Below are 17,412 nucleotides of genomic sequence, written 5' to 3' on the forward strand. Positions count from 1 at the left end.
TTTTTTTTTTTTTTTTTTTTTTTTTTGGTACCGGTGATTGAACTTGGGTCTTTGCACTTGCAAGGCAGGCCACCAAACCGCTGAGCTAAATCCCTGGCCCATGGGCATGATTTTTTGATGATTTGTTGCTTTGTATTTACCAGTGTCTTGTTGAGGGTTTTTGCATCTGTGTTCATTAAAGAAATTGCCTTATAATTCTCTTCTTTGGTTTGATCCTTGTCTGGTTTTGGAATCAGGGTGATGCGAGCTTCCAGGGATGAATTTGGCAGTGCTCCTCCCTTTTCAATTTCATTAAAGAGCCTGAAGAGTATTAGTGCTAGACCTTTCCTGAAGTTTTTCTAGAATTCAGCAGTGAATACATCCAGACATGGACTTTTCTTAGTATATTTTTATTACTGCTTCTATTTCATTGCTTGCTATTAGATTAACCAAGGTTTTTATAACTTCTTAGTTTAGTTTGTAATACATCTTTATCTAGAAATTTATCCATTTCTTCCACATTCTGCAATTCATTGACATACATGTTTAAAAAGTAGTTGCTAAGATACATCACGTAAAGGAACAAGTTCCCAATGATGAATATAACTGCATCACATACCTAAAATGTACCAATAAACTTAATGGAAAAAAGTAGTTGCTAATAAACTTCTCGATTTTGGCAGAGTCCATTTCATTTTGTGGGGGGGTGTTCTTTGAGACAGGGTATCACTATGTAGTCGAGACTGACCTGGAACTCACTATGTAGCCCAGGCTGGTCTCGAACTCACAGCAATCCTCCTGCCTCAGCCTCCCGAGTGCTGGGATTACAGGCGTGCACCATCACACCCAGCTCAACTTTTTCATTTCTAACTGCATTGACCTAGGTCTTTTCTTTCCTTTTTTGGTAAGATTGTCTAAGGGTTTGTCTATTTTGTTTATCCTTTCAAAGAACCAGCTCTTCCATTAATTGATTCTTTGGTTTCAATTTCATTGATTTCTGGTATTATTCTTGTTTTTCTAGGACCTTGAGGAGCATCATTATGTTACTTGTCTGGGCTCACTCTTTTTCTGATATGGGAATCACAACTATAAACTTTCCTCTTAGGACTGCTTTCATTGGTTTCAAAGTTTTGGTATGTTGTACTGGCATTATTGTTTAGGTCTATAATTCTCATTTCTTCCTTAATTTCTTCTGTCACCTATTGGTTATTTAAAAGTGTATTGTTTAGTTTTCATGTATCTGTATAATTTCTGTGTTTCTTTGGCCCTTGATTTCTAGTTTCATTTTTTATGATCTGATAATGTGCATGGTATAATTTCAATTATTTTGCATTTACTTCAGCATGCTTTATTAGCTAGTATGTGTTCTATTTTAGAGAAAGTTCAATGTGCTGATGAGAAGAATGTGTATTCTGTTATTGTAGATATTTACTAAGTCCATTTTTTGAAGGTTTTGTTGAGCTCTGATATTTCTTTGTTGATTTTTTGTCTAGTCAATTTGTGTACTTGTGACATTGGAGTACTGAGGTTCCCCCAATACATGTGTTTATATTTGACTGATCTTTTATGTCCAGTAATACTTGTTTTATGAAATTGAGTGTTTCTTTTATGAAGTTGGTGAATATATGTCAATGATCATTAGTTCTTCCTGTTGAGTTGTTCCTGTAACATTAGTTACACATATAGTGATCTTCTTTGCCTCTTCTGATCAGTTTTGGTTTAAATTCCTATTTGTTCAAAAATGGGGTAGCACAATCTGCTTTTTTTAGGGTTCTTATTGCATGGTGTACTACTTTCCATCCTTTCATTTTTAGTCTATGAATTTGGCGGAGGAGGATCAAACATGTTTTATGGTGTACAGCATATCACTGAATTTTGTTTATTCTGTTAATCTGTGTCTTTTGATTGGGAAATTGAGACCATTCACACTGACAGTTATTAGTGACAGGTTTTAACATATTCCTGTCATTGCATTATTTTCTTATTAATGATTACCTTTATTTCCTTTCTACTTAACTGCCCACCTTACCTATTAAATAGATTTTATTAGACATTTTGTCATTGTTATCTTCATTGTTTCTTTCTAGGATATTCTTGAGACATTTTGGACTATTGGTTTAATGGCTATGAGAATCTTCAGGTCTCTTTATCATAGAAATATTTTGAATGATACTTTTGCAGAATATATCAGTGTGGATGGGAAATTGTTACCTTTCAGAGCTTGAAACACCTCATTCCAAGATTTCCTGGTATTTAAAGTTTTTGTTGAGAGGTCTGCTGTAATTCTAATGGGTTTAGCTTTATAAGTGATTCGCTGATATTTTTTCTAATAGCTTTTAATTCTGTTCTTGTGTTGGACTTATTATTGATGTGCATCTTATTGATGTGTTTTGTTATAGCTTCTATTATGTTTTCAAATAATTTGGCTTTGTGGATTTTTATTTCTTCCCCTTCAAATTTTCATGGATCAGTTTTAGGAGAGGTAGAAGTTTCTAGAGGCATTTTACTACCATGTTTTGTCATTTTGTTTATTTCTTTTCCTTGTCTTACCTTATCTCAATCTGATAAAAGCAATTTATAAGAAATATACTGCCAACATCATATTAAATGGGGAAAAATAGAAAATGTTCTCTCTAAAATTAGGAAAAAGACAAGGATGTCCACTATCACAACTGTTCAATATACTGCTCAAAACAGTAGTAAGAGCAAATAAGCAAGAAAAAATAAAAATAAATATATGTAAAAAAGGAACAAGTCAATTATCATTATCTTTTACATAGAAGACCCAAAACATCCACCAGAAGGTTCCCAGAAATAATAATCAAATTCATCAATGCAGCAAGATACAAAATCAACACACAAAAACCAATAGTCCTCCTGTACATCCCTGGTAAACTCAATGAGGAAAAAAATCAGTAAAAAACTCACAGTATTTTCATGAAAAATCAAAAACTTCTGAATTAACTTAACTAAGGAAGTGAAATACCTCTGCAATGAAAATTATAGTACTCTGAAATAAAAAGATAAAGAGGAAAACAAAAAATGGAAAGGTAGCTCCTGTTCCTAGATAGGCAGAAGGAGGAAGTCAAATGGCCATACATCTAAAACTGATACATAGATAAAAGGAAATCAAAAGTCAAACAGCAAACTAGAGAAAGCAATCTTAGCGGAAGGAATTCCTTCCATATGAAGCAGAAGAAGAAGAGACCCAAATAGCAAAGGCAATCTTGGAAAACAAGAGAAAAGCAGGAGGCATCACAATCCTAGGATTCAAGTTCTATTATAAAGCTACCCTGATTAAAAACAGCATGGTACTATCATACACACACACACACACAACAATGGAACAGAATAGAGGATGTAAGAAAAAAAGATCAAAGCACATTTAACTAACTGACCTTTAACAAAGGGGCCAAAAACATTCACTTGAAGAAAGATAACCTCTTTAATAAAGGGTTCTAGGAAAACTGGCTAAAATAAAATTAAAATGGATCAAATATCTAAATGTTAAAGCAGAAGCAACCTGCTGGAAGACAAAAATGGTAACTAAAACTCTTGAAGTCATGCAACTTCAAAAACTTTCTGAACAAAACCCTGGTTACACAGGAAATAGTACCAAGAATCAAAAAATGGAATCACATCAAGTGAAAAATCTTTTGCACAGCAAAAGAGGCAACTAAGAGAGCAAAGAGATAAATTACAGAATGAAAAAACATTTTTGCAAGCTATTCCTTAGACAGAGGACTAATATCTAGAATATATAAAAAAGTTAAAAAAAATTAGACCCCTTAAATAAAAGTTCCCAAAATGTTCACCTGAAATGAATGAATAAAAAAAAAAGAAGTACAAATGGCCAATAAATACATAAGGAAATATTCAGCATTACTGGGCATTACAGAAATAGAAAATAAAAAAACAGTAGGATCTCATCCCACTCTAGAAAGAATGGGCATCATCAAGAAATCAAATAATAACTAATGCTGACAGGGCTGTGGGGAAAAAGAAACCCTTCTACATTACTGGTGGAAATGTAAACTAGTAAATGCGCTATGGAAATGAGTATGAGGATTTCTCAATAAATGAAACCTAGAAATTTCATTTGACCCAGCTATTCCTCTTCAGTATCTCCCCCCCAAAGAGTTAAAGACATTGCACTACAGTAATACATGTATCCCTACGTGTATAGCACCATAATCCATGATAGCTAACACTGGGAAGCAGCCTACATGTCCATCCACAGATGAATGGATAAGGCAAATGTGTTTACACAGAATTGAGTACTACTCTGCCACAAAGAAGGCTGAGCATGAGTCATATGTAGGAGAATGGCTGCTCCTTGAGACCATGATGTTAAGTGAAATAAATCAGAAACACAAGCTTCAATATTTTATGGTTTCTCTTATATGAGAAACCCAAATTATAAAAAAGAGCAAAATAAAAGATAGATAATAGGAAGTAAGGAGATAAGTGTTTCTCAAATAAGAAGAGACCAAGAGATGAAGGAAGGGGGAAAAGAGCGGAAAGGAAGAAAAAATAAAAAGAATTGAGATGTGTTATGTACATGTACCAACTCTTCACAAAGAATGTAAATATTTTGTACTGCCAATGTGTACTAAAAATTATTTTACAAACATAATGTCATTGTGACATAAACCATTAAGAGATCTCAAACTTTCCCAAAAGTAATCTGTGCATCCTTCTGCAAGCTGCCTTTCCCTCAGTCCTGCAGGTGTTGCTCAGGGATGATACATCGTCTTTTCAGTGGTTCAGATCAGTCACTATGGACAATTCAGTCAACAAACCCCTTGACTCTTTTCCAAATCAATGCAACATTAAACCACTACCTCCATTTTCTTTCTCCTACCATGGCTGAATCCTCCACACTGTCTCTTGCATGGTCACACTGGCCTTGTCACTGCTCCTGTTACTTGGGTCCTTTCCCTCTCTCTGAGTGCTGATGTCCCCACTGACTCCAGCACACTGGCCTCTTTCCTGTTCCTTGGCTAAGCCAGGCAGGCATGTGCCTCTTTCTGTGTGGTACCTTATGCCTGGAAGCTTCTTTGCTAATCTTAATCTTCTTCTCTTCACATCTTTAATCGTCTGCTCACTGAGGCTCTCTCTGTTCCTCCCTTTATCCGACTGTTCCCTATTCCCATTCTTACTGTTTCAATGGCTCTTGTGATCAAGTAAAAATCACACATTTTCCTTATTTTTTGTTATTACTTATTGACTATTTCCCTGCACTGAAATATAGGAGTCTAGAATGAAACCTTATACATATTAAGTGCTTACTAAATAGTTGTCAAATGTTGAATGAAATATAATTCATTTGAAAATAATAATCCTTAATTTGAAAATAATTTTACACTATAAGAAAATAGAAAGTAAATGATTAATTAACTAACAAGATTTGACTAGCTCCCAGAGGTTGATATTGTAAGGGTTGTTTGAGTAAGGTAATATATTATTAGATGCTAAGTCTAAAAGTATTTAGTCATTGTGTATATAGAAGATAATTCTATTGATGCCATTAATTCTGTGAACCCAGGGAAACTTCTGTCTCTGTCCCTCCTCAAGAGCTTGATTTTGCAAATAAAGAGACTCTCCAAGATGACTTGTTGGAATTGTTAACTTCTGTGAGTCTGTTACTTTAGAAAAATGTGAAGTCCATGGAAATACATAAGTGGCAGAAGGGGATTAGTTGTTTAGCACCAATTTCCCTTTCCTCCTCTCTTGTCAGCTAGATTACATTTCCGTTTCCCCAGAAGCCACACCGAGGATTTCTAAAAGCCTACAGTGAAAATAAACCCACAACTAGTAATTTCTCAGGGAACTCTACTAAAACTTTCCAAGTCAGACATACATTTTGTATTTATATTTATTGTTATATAAATGATTCAGCATCAACATATGAATATTACTGAAAACAGAAGTATTTTATGTAAGCAGCATTATTCTTACCCTGTTTTGTAAAAACTCATTGTCTTTGGTTATTTATCTATTTCATATGTGTAAAGGGACAACAACTTCCTCTAGGTTAAGAATTATAGATTATACATTTCTGTGTCCCCTTTTCTTCTGTATACAATGCTTTATACGTGGTTATGGTGTGAATGAATGGATTCTAAAAGCTTTTAAATAACATCGGTCCAGCCTAGATAAGAAATAAATGTCACAGCACAGTTATGCAATGCAAACAAGGTCATGAGAGGAGTCCATAATCTATGTTGTGGGTAGACCAGTGTAATATATCACTAATCTAGTCTGAACAACTGTACTCAAATGGATTCAAATGGCTCTATGACAGACCAAAGATGATCTGTCTTTACAGCACAGAAAATATTAAAACTTGAAGGGAACAGCAATGCCCTCATGTAGTAAGGATGATGCCTATAAAATTTATATAGCTGCTAATGCTTATAAAATTACACAGTAATGATAACATGCTCATAAGTGTTAAGAATTCCAAGGTAGGGGGTAGGGGCCCCAATCCCCTGAACACCGTCGAATAATGCACTGCCCCTTCCAGGCATGGTATGAGTGAGCAGTGCACAGGAAGTATCTGTCCAGTGGGGGAGGCATTATTCTGGTTGACAGATGTCTTGGTGTCTGTGTCCACAAACAACATCTTCGATGGGGTGGCCTAAGACAGCATTATCTCATCCCTCCCCAACTTGTAAATCAGAACAACTCACAAAAGGAAAATGAAAAAACAAGCCAGTGTGGCTAGTATCTCCTGTCTGTGGATAGTTCTCCTACATACTTATGTGATGAAATGAAATCTCCTCTCTGGCTGAAATAACAGATATGTGGCTTCTGAATTTTCTTTGCACCTATTTATGTCATCTCTTTATCACTTGTCCCACCAGAGACCAAAGCAGTTTTTCTAGAATGCAAGAACGTGACTCCCTGAAGGAGTCTTCATTCTATTTTTATTTACTTCATTCTATTTTTTTAAGAGGGCTATGTTATCTTTTTAGATCTTCAGCCCTAGCACCTTCTATTCTCATTCCACAACCAGAAATGGAGCCAGAGGAGTTGACCAGAGCTCTGAGTTGTTATTACATGGATAAGAATTACCTGTGCAAATTCTTTTAAAGTTGGGGTTTTCCAGAAGATGTCCTGGTAGGCGGCACTGGAACCGGTGTTGCCAAAACTCAGGGAACCATGGATTCCTCGTATTTGTGTCCAGCCTTAGCTTCAGGAAATAATCATCAAATGACCTGACCTCTGGTGACTGCAGCTTTATTGTGATTCCCCCATTGGCTTCCACTTCATAACCTTCAATGACTTCATCTCTATCTGCCCATCCATCACTGAAAAATACAGAGAGAAAGACAAACATCTCACAAATAGAACTCAGAGTTAGATGTGAATGAAACAACCCCCACAAGGTTAAAGTCTGTTTAAGTCAGAATTACTACCCATCAATATTTCTCTTTCCAGTAGAAAGTTGTCAAAATAGAATATCCTGTTTCTTCTTCATAGTAGTGAAGGGAGCAATGACAATTATAGCAATGAACACTCATCGAGCATTCGCTGAACCTCAGATTCTGTGTTCTTTATTTTTACTGTTAATGAAAATCTTCCACAGCTATCTAGTCTTGCTGGATCCAGGCAATGTAGTTTACAAGTCCAATTCTCTTTATCACTAAATCACAAAGTCTGTCAGTCACTGTCCTAGCCACAAAATTAAAAGCTAGGCACCTTAGGCCTGCAGAACAAGATCTCAGCAAGGTTTCACATCTGCAATCAATATCTTATGTGAGCAGCATTATTTGTGGTAGGAAACTGACTTCACTGTGGAGCACACCAACCACAGTGTTTGCTCCTGGTACATTTTTCAGACCCGCCTCCCACAGGAATGGCCAGAGATTTTTTTAAGGCTATTGCAAAATAGCAGTACTAACAAAGAATAATCTCACCCCAAGTGAAAAAGAATCCTCTTTCTCACTAAAGGAGAATTCGCTAACATTTTGTTCAGTGGGTTAGAAGCTTTAAAACGTGGTCATTTTATAGAACATTCAGATCTATACCATGCGTGATGGAGCACTGATCTAATTCAGGGCACATGTGAGCTAAACCCAAGCGTGAAAAAAAAGCTGTACCAGATTCGAACAGGAAAGGTACATTATTCAAGATTATTGCAATTGTTTTAAAAAAAAAAAGACTGAACTCAACAATGCTGAAACCCAATGTGAAGGAATTTTAAGTGCTAGGGAGAGCTAGCAGGAAAGTACTGGAGGACAACAGTGAGGAAGCTGCACGATGGGATGTGTCCCCTAATCATCATGGTTATACACTGGTCTCCTAGGCTCCCACAAAAGTTGGGGAAAAGGGGGTTTGCAGTCATTCTTGATTATTACATTTCAAAGGAATGGCCCCCAGGTCCTTGAGAAAGACATCCTTGCAAAGTGGCAAAACTGGCAAGAACCTAGAAGAAGACTTACCTCTCAAAGGGACAGAGAAAAAATTTACAATTGCAAGCTTTCTAAAGCATCTGCTCTAAGAAAAGGGGGGTTGGTCTCTTGGCCAGGAAGAATTGTATCTAAAGTTTAGTGAAGCTGAGGGGAATGATAAGGCCATATTGGTCAGGTAATGTATTTGTCCTTCTACACACAGTGGTGCCCTACAGTCAGTGGAACATAACCATGTAGTATGTGCTGAAGAAAGTGTGTTATTTGCTTCTCACACAGCAGGAACTGGGCCAAATGCATGTGACTAATCATCACTCGCTCCTTTCTTCCTGAGCTCATTTGGGATAATATTCTCTCCCCTTACTAGAGGTAACAGGTGCACAGATTTTTCCCAGTGATCTACACATGAACAACATTTTCAACAGGTTAAGATTGGAGAAGGTATGGCTGGCTTAACATGACCTAGAACTAAAGGGCTTTTGAAGTACAGTATAGCTCGGTGATGGTGAACATTTTTAGAGCATTCATGTGTGCCATAAATTCACCTCGACTGGTATGGCCTAACCATCCCAACCAGAGAATGCCTCTATGCCTCTAAATCCACTAGGACAGAGACTAAATCTTACACAGATTTTTTTCTCCTTCCTTCTCTACTTCCTTTCATCCATGTTTTCTTTTCTCCTTTTTCCCTCCTTTCCTTTCCTTTGTTTTTTTCTTTCCTTCCTTTCTTCTGCTTTTACATAGCAGTCACCATGATCCTGTGCTATGAATTCAATCAAGAACAAGACACACTAATGTATGCCCCATGATGTTACATAATTATGCAGAAAAAAGACAGGGAACAAGAATTACAAACTCTATCAGGTTAAAGAAGTGGATACTACAATAACAATAGCAGTCTGGAGAATTTAACCTGTAAGTGTGTGCTGGGAGAAATGGCTTCCCTAAGAAAGTGAGGTGTGACCTTAGATTCAAAAGAGGAGTACCATTAGTTAGGAGAAGAAAAGAGGAAGGATTTGCATCCATGAGTCCTGGTAAATTAATAAAGAAAAGGCATGGCATACTTAAAGATTTTGGAGATAATACAGCTGGAGCACAGTGAGGGGTGTGGCATGAGACAGGAGTGGATGCATGAATTCCAGTCCAGAAAGGGTGCACCCGAGGGCTAATGAGTTGTGACTAAAAAGGTCACTCAGTTTTAAAATTCTTTTGGAAAGATACCCATCAGAGGGATGGCTGGGTCAAATGGAACCTCTAGACCCAGCTTTTTGAGGTATCTCCATATTGATTTCCATAGTGGTTGCACCAGTCTGCACTCCCACCAACAATGGAGAAGGGTTCCTTTCTCCCCACAATCCCGCCAACATTTGTTATGGTGTGATTTCTTGATAGCCATTCTTTGTGGGGTGAGAGGAATCTCAGTGTTGTTTTCATCTGCATCTCTCGAATGACCAGTGATGTGGAACATTTTTACATATATTTACTTGATGCTTTTACTTCATTGTCTGAGAAATGTCTGTTCATTTCAGATGCCCATTTTTGAATTGGGTCTTTACATTTGGGGGGGGGCTGATTGTATTGAGTTCTTTATATATTTTAGATAATAGTCCTTTGTCTGAGGAGCAGCTGGTAAAAATTTTTCCCCACAGTGTAGGTTCTCTCTTAGTTCTGTCATACCACAGTGTTATATAGAGGCACATACCAATGTTTATAGAGGCACAGTTTGTAATAGCTAAAACTTGGAAACAGACCATTTGCCCATCAGTTGGAAACTGGATAAAGAAGATGTGGTTTTTCTATAAAATGGAATACTACTCAGCCGTAAAGAATGAGAAATTAGATTCATTCATAGGAAAATGGATACATATTGAGGATATACTCCTAAGTGAAATAAATAAGTCACACATGTGCAAATACCAAATAGTTTCTCTGGTGTGAAAAACTGTAAGAGTACATGAGATCCTAATAAGATAATTGACCATATGAAATAGGAAGAAAAGTGCTAAAGGTGTAGGGAAAGTGGGAAGGGTAGGGAAAAGGTAATAAGGGAAAAGAAAAAAATATGACAAAATGAAAAAATGGAAAAAAAGTGTTTGTAAATGGGGGTGAAGGGAGGGCACAGACAAGGGGGAAAAATGAGAACCAAGACCTGTCATGTAAAGATACAAGATCTCAATAATGAATAGAATTGTACTGTATGCCTACAATGTACCAATAAACTCAGTAAAAGAATAAAAATGTCACTCAGATCTACTCCTGTGCAGCACGTGACCTGAGATTCCTCTCTGTCCTCTGTTCACTACCCTGGAGGGTCCTGGAGAGTACTCTGATCACCATTACTGAATACGATGCCAGCAGCTAGATTAGGGATCAACTCTTCATCTTTCCGTTTTCTCACTCCACTCAGAAAGGCTTGACCTAATTTAGGGCTTTACATTTAAAGGTATTTATATCACAGTACCTCTACAGCAATTTAAAGATTTAAGCTGTAGTTTATGCCATGCTCAAAAGGAGGGTAAAAATAAAGCCAGTTAGGTTTTCAAGAAATTCTACCTATGAGCAAATATTTGAAATAAAAATGACATAACTTGAGAAAATAATTACTTTTTGAGATAATTAATAGTCTCAAAGTAATTCATTCAAGGTTTAACATTATGTGAGATTTCTTTCATTTAGTCTAAGAATCTCAACTTAAAAATATACACGAACAAGTTCTTTACAACGGATATCTGATTTTTTTTCTTTTTTCTTTCTGACTCACACTTAGTTTTATAAAATCAATTATAAAAATCAATGCTAGAAGCACAGAAAAGGGTGTCCTGCCTTTGAGTCCACCAGCAGAGAGAGACACCGCACAGCAGGGAAATTTGTCCATGAAAATAGACCAACTGGAAGTTTCACAGTGGAGCCCTAATCCTCTTCACCACTGATCAAAACCCTTCATCCTTGCTGCCACTCCCTGTCCAGGGGTTATTGTTGATGTTAAAGTCAGGAGCTATAAATCCAAGAAGAGCCAGAGGATGACACCAAAGCAACGTTGTGTATTTATACTTTAAATTGTTTTATCTATGTATCACTTATCAGATACATTTATGGGGAATATTTAATGCTACTTTTATTTGCATTAGGGTTTTGGGTGGTGATGTTATTTTGGTGAATTATCTGCGAAGTACACTTTGGAACTGAAAGCTGGCAGCCTGCCTGACTCCTGGCCAGGATCTTTGTTAGAATGTGGTAGTGGTGCAGACTGTGCTTGAACTAAGATCACCTGCAGGCTCCTGGTCACCCATCCAGGGTCAGGAGTGAATCCTGCTGTGCTGGGAGCTGGCCAGTCCCGGCAGTGCTGGACTCTGTAAGGCACATTCACAGTCTCTGGCAGCTTCTGCCACTCCATCTGTTTCCCAGTTATGAGTTCTTTTTTCCTAGCTGTCACCTGGAAATAAAACCACATATTGTGGAGGAACAGGGTGACTGTTTAACAGGAAGCTACATGTCTTAAATATTTCTAGTTATTGACGAAAAGCCTTACTTCCTATTCGCCTCTTAACATTTTTGTACAGCAGCTCTTCAAAAGGCTGTTCTTTTCCAACCAAATCATTGGTCTCTTCCTCATAAAATTTCCTATTCCAAATGTGAGTAATTATAAGATTTCTCCTCCCCAATAAATAGCAGGAAAATATTACTTCTATTTCCACCAATTATAATTTAACAAGAGTCACATGCACATTATTTTGGGGTTTACCAATAAAAATAACTTCAGTGGCAAATGGACGGTTTAAAAAATAACAAATATTATTAATGATGATTTAGACTTGCAAAAATAGGCTAAGAAAATCTATTTCTATTTAGTGAAATAATCAGAGGTACCAAAGAAAATTGTATTTAAAGTTCTATGAACTCAAGGAATTATTATACCTAATAACAAACCTATAATTATTTTAAGATGGTTTCGAGATTACTGTATAATCAGGAAAAGAAGAAAAACATAAGACAATGCTTTCAAAAGCACAAACAAATAAGTGTAAATGTCTATAACGTACAATGTGAAATGTACCCAGAAAAGATGGTGCAATGCAGGATCATGTAATTTAAATGTCCATTTTGAGAGATTTCACAGACATAACACAATGTTTCTGAAAATGATTTAGACTTGCCTTATTCATTCAATATATCAAAATAAACGTACTAATTTATTGAGCAACAAAAGAGATGAGCTGTTCAGTTTTTGAGCTTATTGCCTGGAAATTTCCAAAACATGACACCGGAAGGTGAGAACAGCAAAGAAGTCAAACACAGCTAGAGTGGTTTTTCTGAGGTGAGATGTAAGCTTGCCAAAGGCAAAGGGGCCAGAGGCCACAAGGAAAAGTAACGGAGAAGACAGACCTACAGAGAGAGAACAGTGTAGAATATATCTCCCACAAGTATGATTGATACTCAGTTCAATGTTTGTCAGCCCATTCATGTGGTGAAATTTCTTAATACTATGCTAAGGAAATAACAAAGAAAAAGAATCTCAAAGAATAGTACCTGGAGGCCCTATGATGCTCGGAAAAGTAGATGTTTCCAATAGCTAGAGTAAAACACTGCGTATTTCACAGGAAATTGATCACAGTATGGTATTGGGATGAGTCTTGCCTTAGTCATGGGATAAAATGAGCCTTGATTAAATAAGTGATGCATTGCGCCTACCTAATGAAGCATAAAAGCAAGATATGGAATAATTAAAGTAATGTAACTTTCTTCCAAACTAGCTTAGGACATTTTTCAGAACTATGAAATACCCAGTATCAAAAAGGTACATTTTCCAACATCTAGCTTCCAATAAAAAATTATTGGACATATAACCTGTATGTTAAATGAGAGGGAAAGAGATATTAAAGTGACAATTTTCATAAATTACCATACAGTAATGTTGGTTAAGTAGAGGACCTTCGAGAATCGTGTGATATAAATATACATTGACTTATGTTAGAATTGGGTGCTGAAAGAAAAAGCATTTAGTGGACAGAAAGATAAATTTGAACTTAAAATGAGTCAAGCTACATGAAGTCAGGAGTCACGTGAGGGTCAAAGGGCTCCAGGCAGCTCGCACAAAATCAGAGGCAAGCATCAGTGGCTGGGAATTACCCTTTGCTACAGAATCCTAGGCTCGATATGTTTATGCTCAACAGAACACATATTTGAATAGATACTCCCATGGTTTAGATGTAGTTTTCCTCCGGTTTCATGTGTTAGGATCGAGATCACAGTGTAGCCATACTGGGAGGTAGCGTGGAACCTTGAAGAGGTGAAGCCTCAGGAAGTACTTGTGTCAAATGGAGGTGATCTCTCACAAGGGATTTTGGGACTCACATCCTGTCTTGCTTCCTGCTGCTCTATGTGGTCTGTTTCATTTTGTTTGCTCTTACCGTACTGTGTCGCAGCCAAGGGCCCTCACTAGAACTCAGCCTGCAACTGACTCAGTTTGGGACTTATTCTGAAAGGTCAGAATGGAATTTGAAGCTTTAAACTCTGGCTTCCCTAGAGTTACAATTGAGAGCATCCAGTGGACCCACTTTATCCCTAAAACTTCCATTAACATCTATTTTTGGAGTTCTCTGACTCTAATAAAAATCCTCAGGTTGAGAAGAGGGCTCTGGTTAGAGAAAGTACAAATCACTTTCTTGGACTCAAGAGCTATGATGCACAGTTCTGTGAAAGGGAGAAAAGATGAATGAAGACAGTATATATTTTCACCTTCATCTACCTTAATATCACATGTGAAAAATCAAATAAATATACATAAACACAGGGATAGTAGTTATTATGGATGAGTGAGGACTTCATAAAGTGAAAGTAGGGAATGAACTAGCCCTAAGAAGAATGTGTGGCTGGGCAGTTTCTTGGGTTACAGAGTCATTGAGATGGCTAAAATGAAACACTCAGCTATGAGGCATCAGGCAAGAAAAATAAGTCTTCAGCATCACAGAGAATATAATGTTATGTCTTCAGAACTTGTAAGAGAAATGAATGAAGGAAAGAACAAAGGAAGGAAGGGAATGAAGGATTAAGAAATGAGCATATGGGCCCCATAAATGCCAAGAACATCAGGACTCCTGGTCAGGGCTAATTTTCCAACACCACTTTCTTACATTCTGAGATGAAAACCACATTGTCAGAGAAGCCTCTGAGATGAAAACCAAATCGTCAGAGAAGCCTCTCCTTAAAAACAGATTCATTTTTCTGACTTGAACAAAAGGTCAAAGCCCAGCTATTTGTGGCTATTTGAAAGTGAATCCAATGGTTTAGTAACTTCGTTAATGAATTCCCTTAACAGACACAAATGTAAATTATCCTGACTTCTAATTTCTAGATCCCACAAATGAAGAAACACAATGACCTTAACAGTTTTGGGTCAATAGTGGTACAGATTGTTAATTCATTCTAGATGTCCAAACTATTCCTGGGTTTTTTAATTTAAAGTAGAATATTAAAAAAATTCCAGGCTTCTCACAGGTTTGACTAAGTTAATCCAGCTATTCCCCTTACTATAATTATCCAGATATAAAGAGTTAAATATAATCAAGAAGCAAAAAGTAATTCTCAGATACTACAAATGGTGAGAGAAATTGGAGACATAAGGATCAGGCTTAAGGGAAGGAAACACAGCCCAAGAGGGTTTGACTTTCACAAAGGAGGCTCTAAGGAATTGGAAACAAGTTCTTACATCCACCTGCTTTTAGGAAAGACAATTTCATGAACTGTAGAAGTGAGATATAAAGCTGTGGCCCCAAGCATAAACCCGGGATATTTGAAGTCCTCCAAATTCCATAGAATACAAAAGAAAGAGATGTTCACTACTTACGGATATTTGAAGTTAGTCTGAGGACTAGTGTAGAAAAAGTCAAAATACACATGTGTGATGTGTGAATTTACGAGGTCTATGTGGTTGCTCTAGGTTAGATCTGCGTTACCCTCCAAAGGCTCGTGCATTGGAGACTTGGTCCCCAGCCTAAGGAACTATTGGGAAGTGGTGGAAACTTTAAGAGGTAGGGCATGGGGAGAGGTGTAGGTTAATGGGAACAAAGGGAACCCTTTGGGTGGGACTGGGATGCTGAGATTCCCTCTCCCCATACCTGTCAGTGTCTTCCTTCCCTCCTCCCCCTCCCTCTCTCTCATCCCAGCCATGAGGTGAATGGTTTTGCTGCAACACACACTCCCACCTTCCCAGAGGCCCAAAGTAAGTGGGCCTACTGACCAGAGACTGAAACTTCTGAAACTGTGAACACAAATAAACCTTTTCTCCTTGTAAGATGATTATGTTAGGTATGAGTAATACCGGTGGAAAATTGACTGACACAATGGTATAAAGATGACAAACAAAGAAATTGCTACAAAGATTTTGACTAAGGTTATTGAAAAACCCCAGAATCCAAATAAAATGCCACTGAAAGTCAATGTTTAAAGACGCTTTCAAAATCTAAAGAGCTTCAAATATTCATCAAACTGTGTAGTGGGTGGGTGCAGAAAAAGGAAATATCTGTCAAAGTCACAAAATTCAGTTTGAGAGGAAGAAAAAGCCCCAGTGTTCTGTTGTACAACATAATGAATACAACTAATAGTAATGTATACCATATTTCAAAATCACTAAAAATGAGGATTTAAAATGTTCTCACTTCAAAGTAATGATAAGTCTGTGAGATGATAAATGTGATAAATAGCCTGATTTAATCATTCACAATACAGACAAGCAACATCAAAGTGTACTGGTCAATTAAAATAAAGCAAAATGAAGTAAACCTACTGAGATGAGCTCATAACACACACACACACACACACACACACACACACACACATCACATCACATCAAATCCACAAGTTGATTAGGTTTTATTGATAAAACACAGTTATCCTAAAACCTATTGCAAGACTCAGAAATTTGTAAAACACAGTGACATGGAATAGTTGATAGGAAAATGAACAAACATCCTCTTATCAGAGAAACAGCAGAAATAAAATTAATGTTCTTTAACAAATCTCAATTCCTAAAGAACTGAATAGAAGGCAGGAAGTAAGGAAAGCATTGAAAAGGTAAGGCAAATAATAAGAACAAAATAAGGTGGTGACACCAATTCTAAATTTATCAGTAATTACAGCTAAATTCATCAAGTTATAAAAGAGAATTTCTGGGCTGGGGATTTAGTTCAGTGACACCATGTCTACCTTTCAAGTGTAAGGTTCTGAGTTCAATCCCTGGTACCAAAGAAAGAGAGAGATTTTCTACGGATTAAGAAGCTTACAAATAATTTTATCTTGTTTAGATTCAGCTAAAATAAGAGCATAATAAAAAAATATAGGTATTGGGGCCAGGGATTAAGCTCAGTGGATCCACCACCTGCTTCTTCCCAAGTGTAAGGTCCCGAGTTCGATCCCCGGTACAAAAATAAATAAATAAATAAATAATAATAATAGGTACATGATACAAGAAAGTAACCAAATATTATCCAAAACAAAGTAGAGGTCCTTATTTAATGTAAGATACAATATATGTTCAGATATAAGTCCTTATCAGGAATAAAGAAAGTAAGTGTATCTGAAACACATTTTATTTGGAATTTTTTACACCAAATAACAGCATCAAGATATAAAGTAAATTGATGAAAACTTATCTTCCCTGTGAGACTCTCTCACTATAGGCTACCATACTGCACTGAACTATTATTGGCTCAAGCTGGCAAAAAATTTACAGAAATATAGGAAAATTTAGCACTATTAACATGCTTAAAGTAATGAACCTGGGGCTGGGGATTTAGCTCAGTGGTTCCGCCTCCTGCCTTGCAAGTGCAAGGACCTGAGTTTGATCCCTGGTAGCAAAAGAAAAAGAAAAGAAATAATAATAAAGTAATGAACCTATATAGAATATTATAATCAATCAAAGAGGTTAACATTCAAACATGTTTAATAGAATACATGAAAATTTTTAAAAAATAGCCTGACTAATAAGGGAAGTCTCACACATTAATATATATATGTATAT

General features: G+C 36.7%; 1 protein-coding gene across 1 annotated transcript in view; it reads right to left on the reverse strand.

The window, feature by feature from the left end:
• Grm1 (glutamate metabotropic receptor 1) overlaps nucleotides 1–17,412 on the reverse strand; it is a 386,786-nt gene that overhangs the window by 105,991 nt on the left and 263,383 nt on the right. Inside the window, 1 exon segment of the mRNA XM_010626642.2 lies at nucleotides 7,060–7,295. Within this exon segment, the coding sequence (XP_010624944.1) occupies nucleotides 7,060–7,295 (236 nt within the window).

Source organism: Fukomys damarensis, unplaced genomic scaffold, assembly GCF_012274545.1.
Source record: "Fukomys damarensis isolate Sample0158 unplaced genomic scaffold, DMR_v1.0_HiC HiC_scaffold_14, whole genome shotgun sequence".
NCBI classification, from domain to species: domain Eukaryota; kingdom Metazoa; phylum Chordata; class Mammalia; order Rodentia; family Bathyergidae; genus Fukomys; species Fukomys damarensis.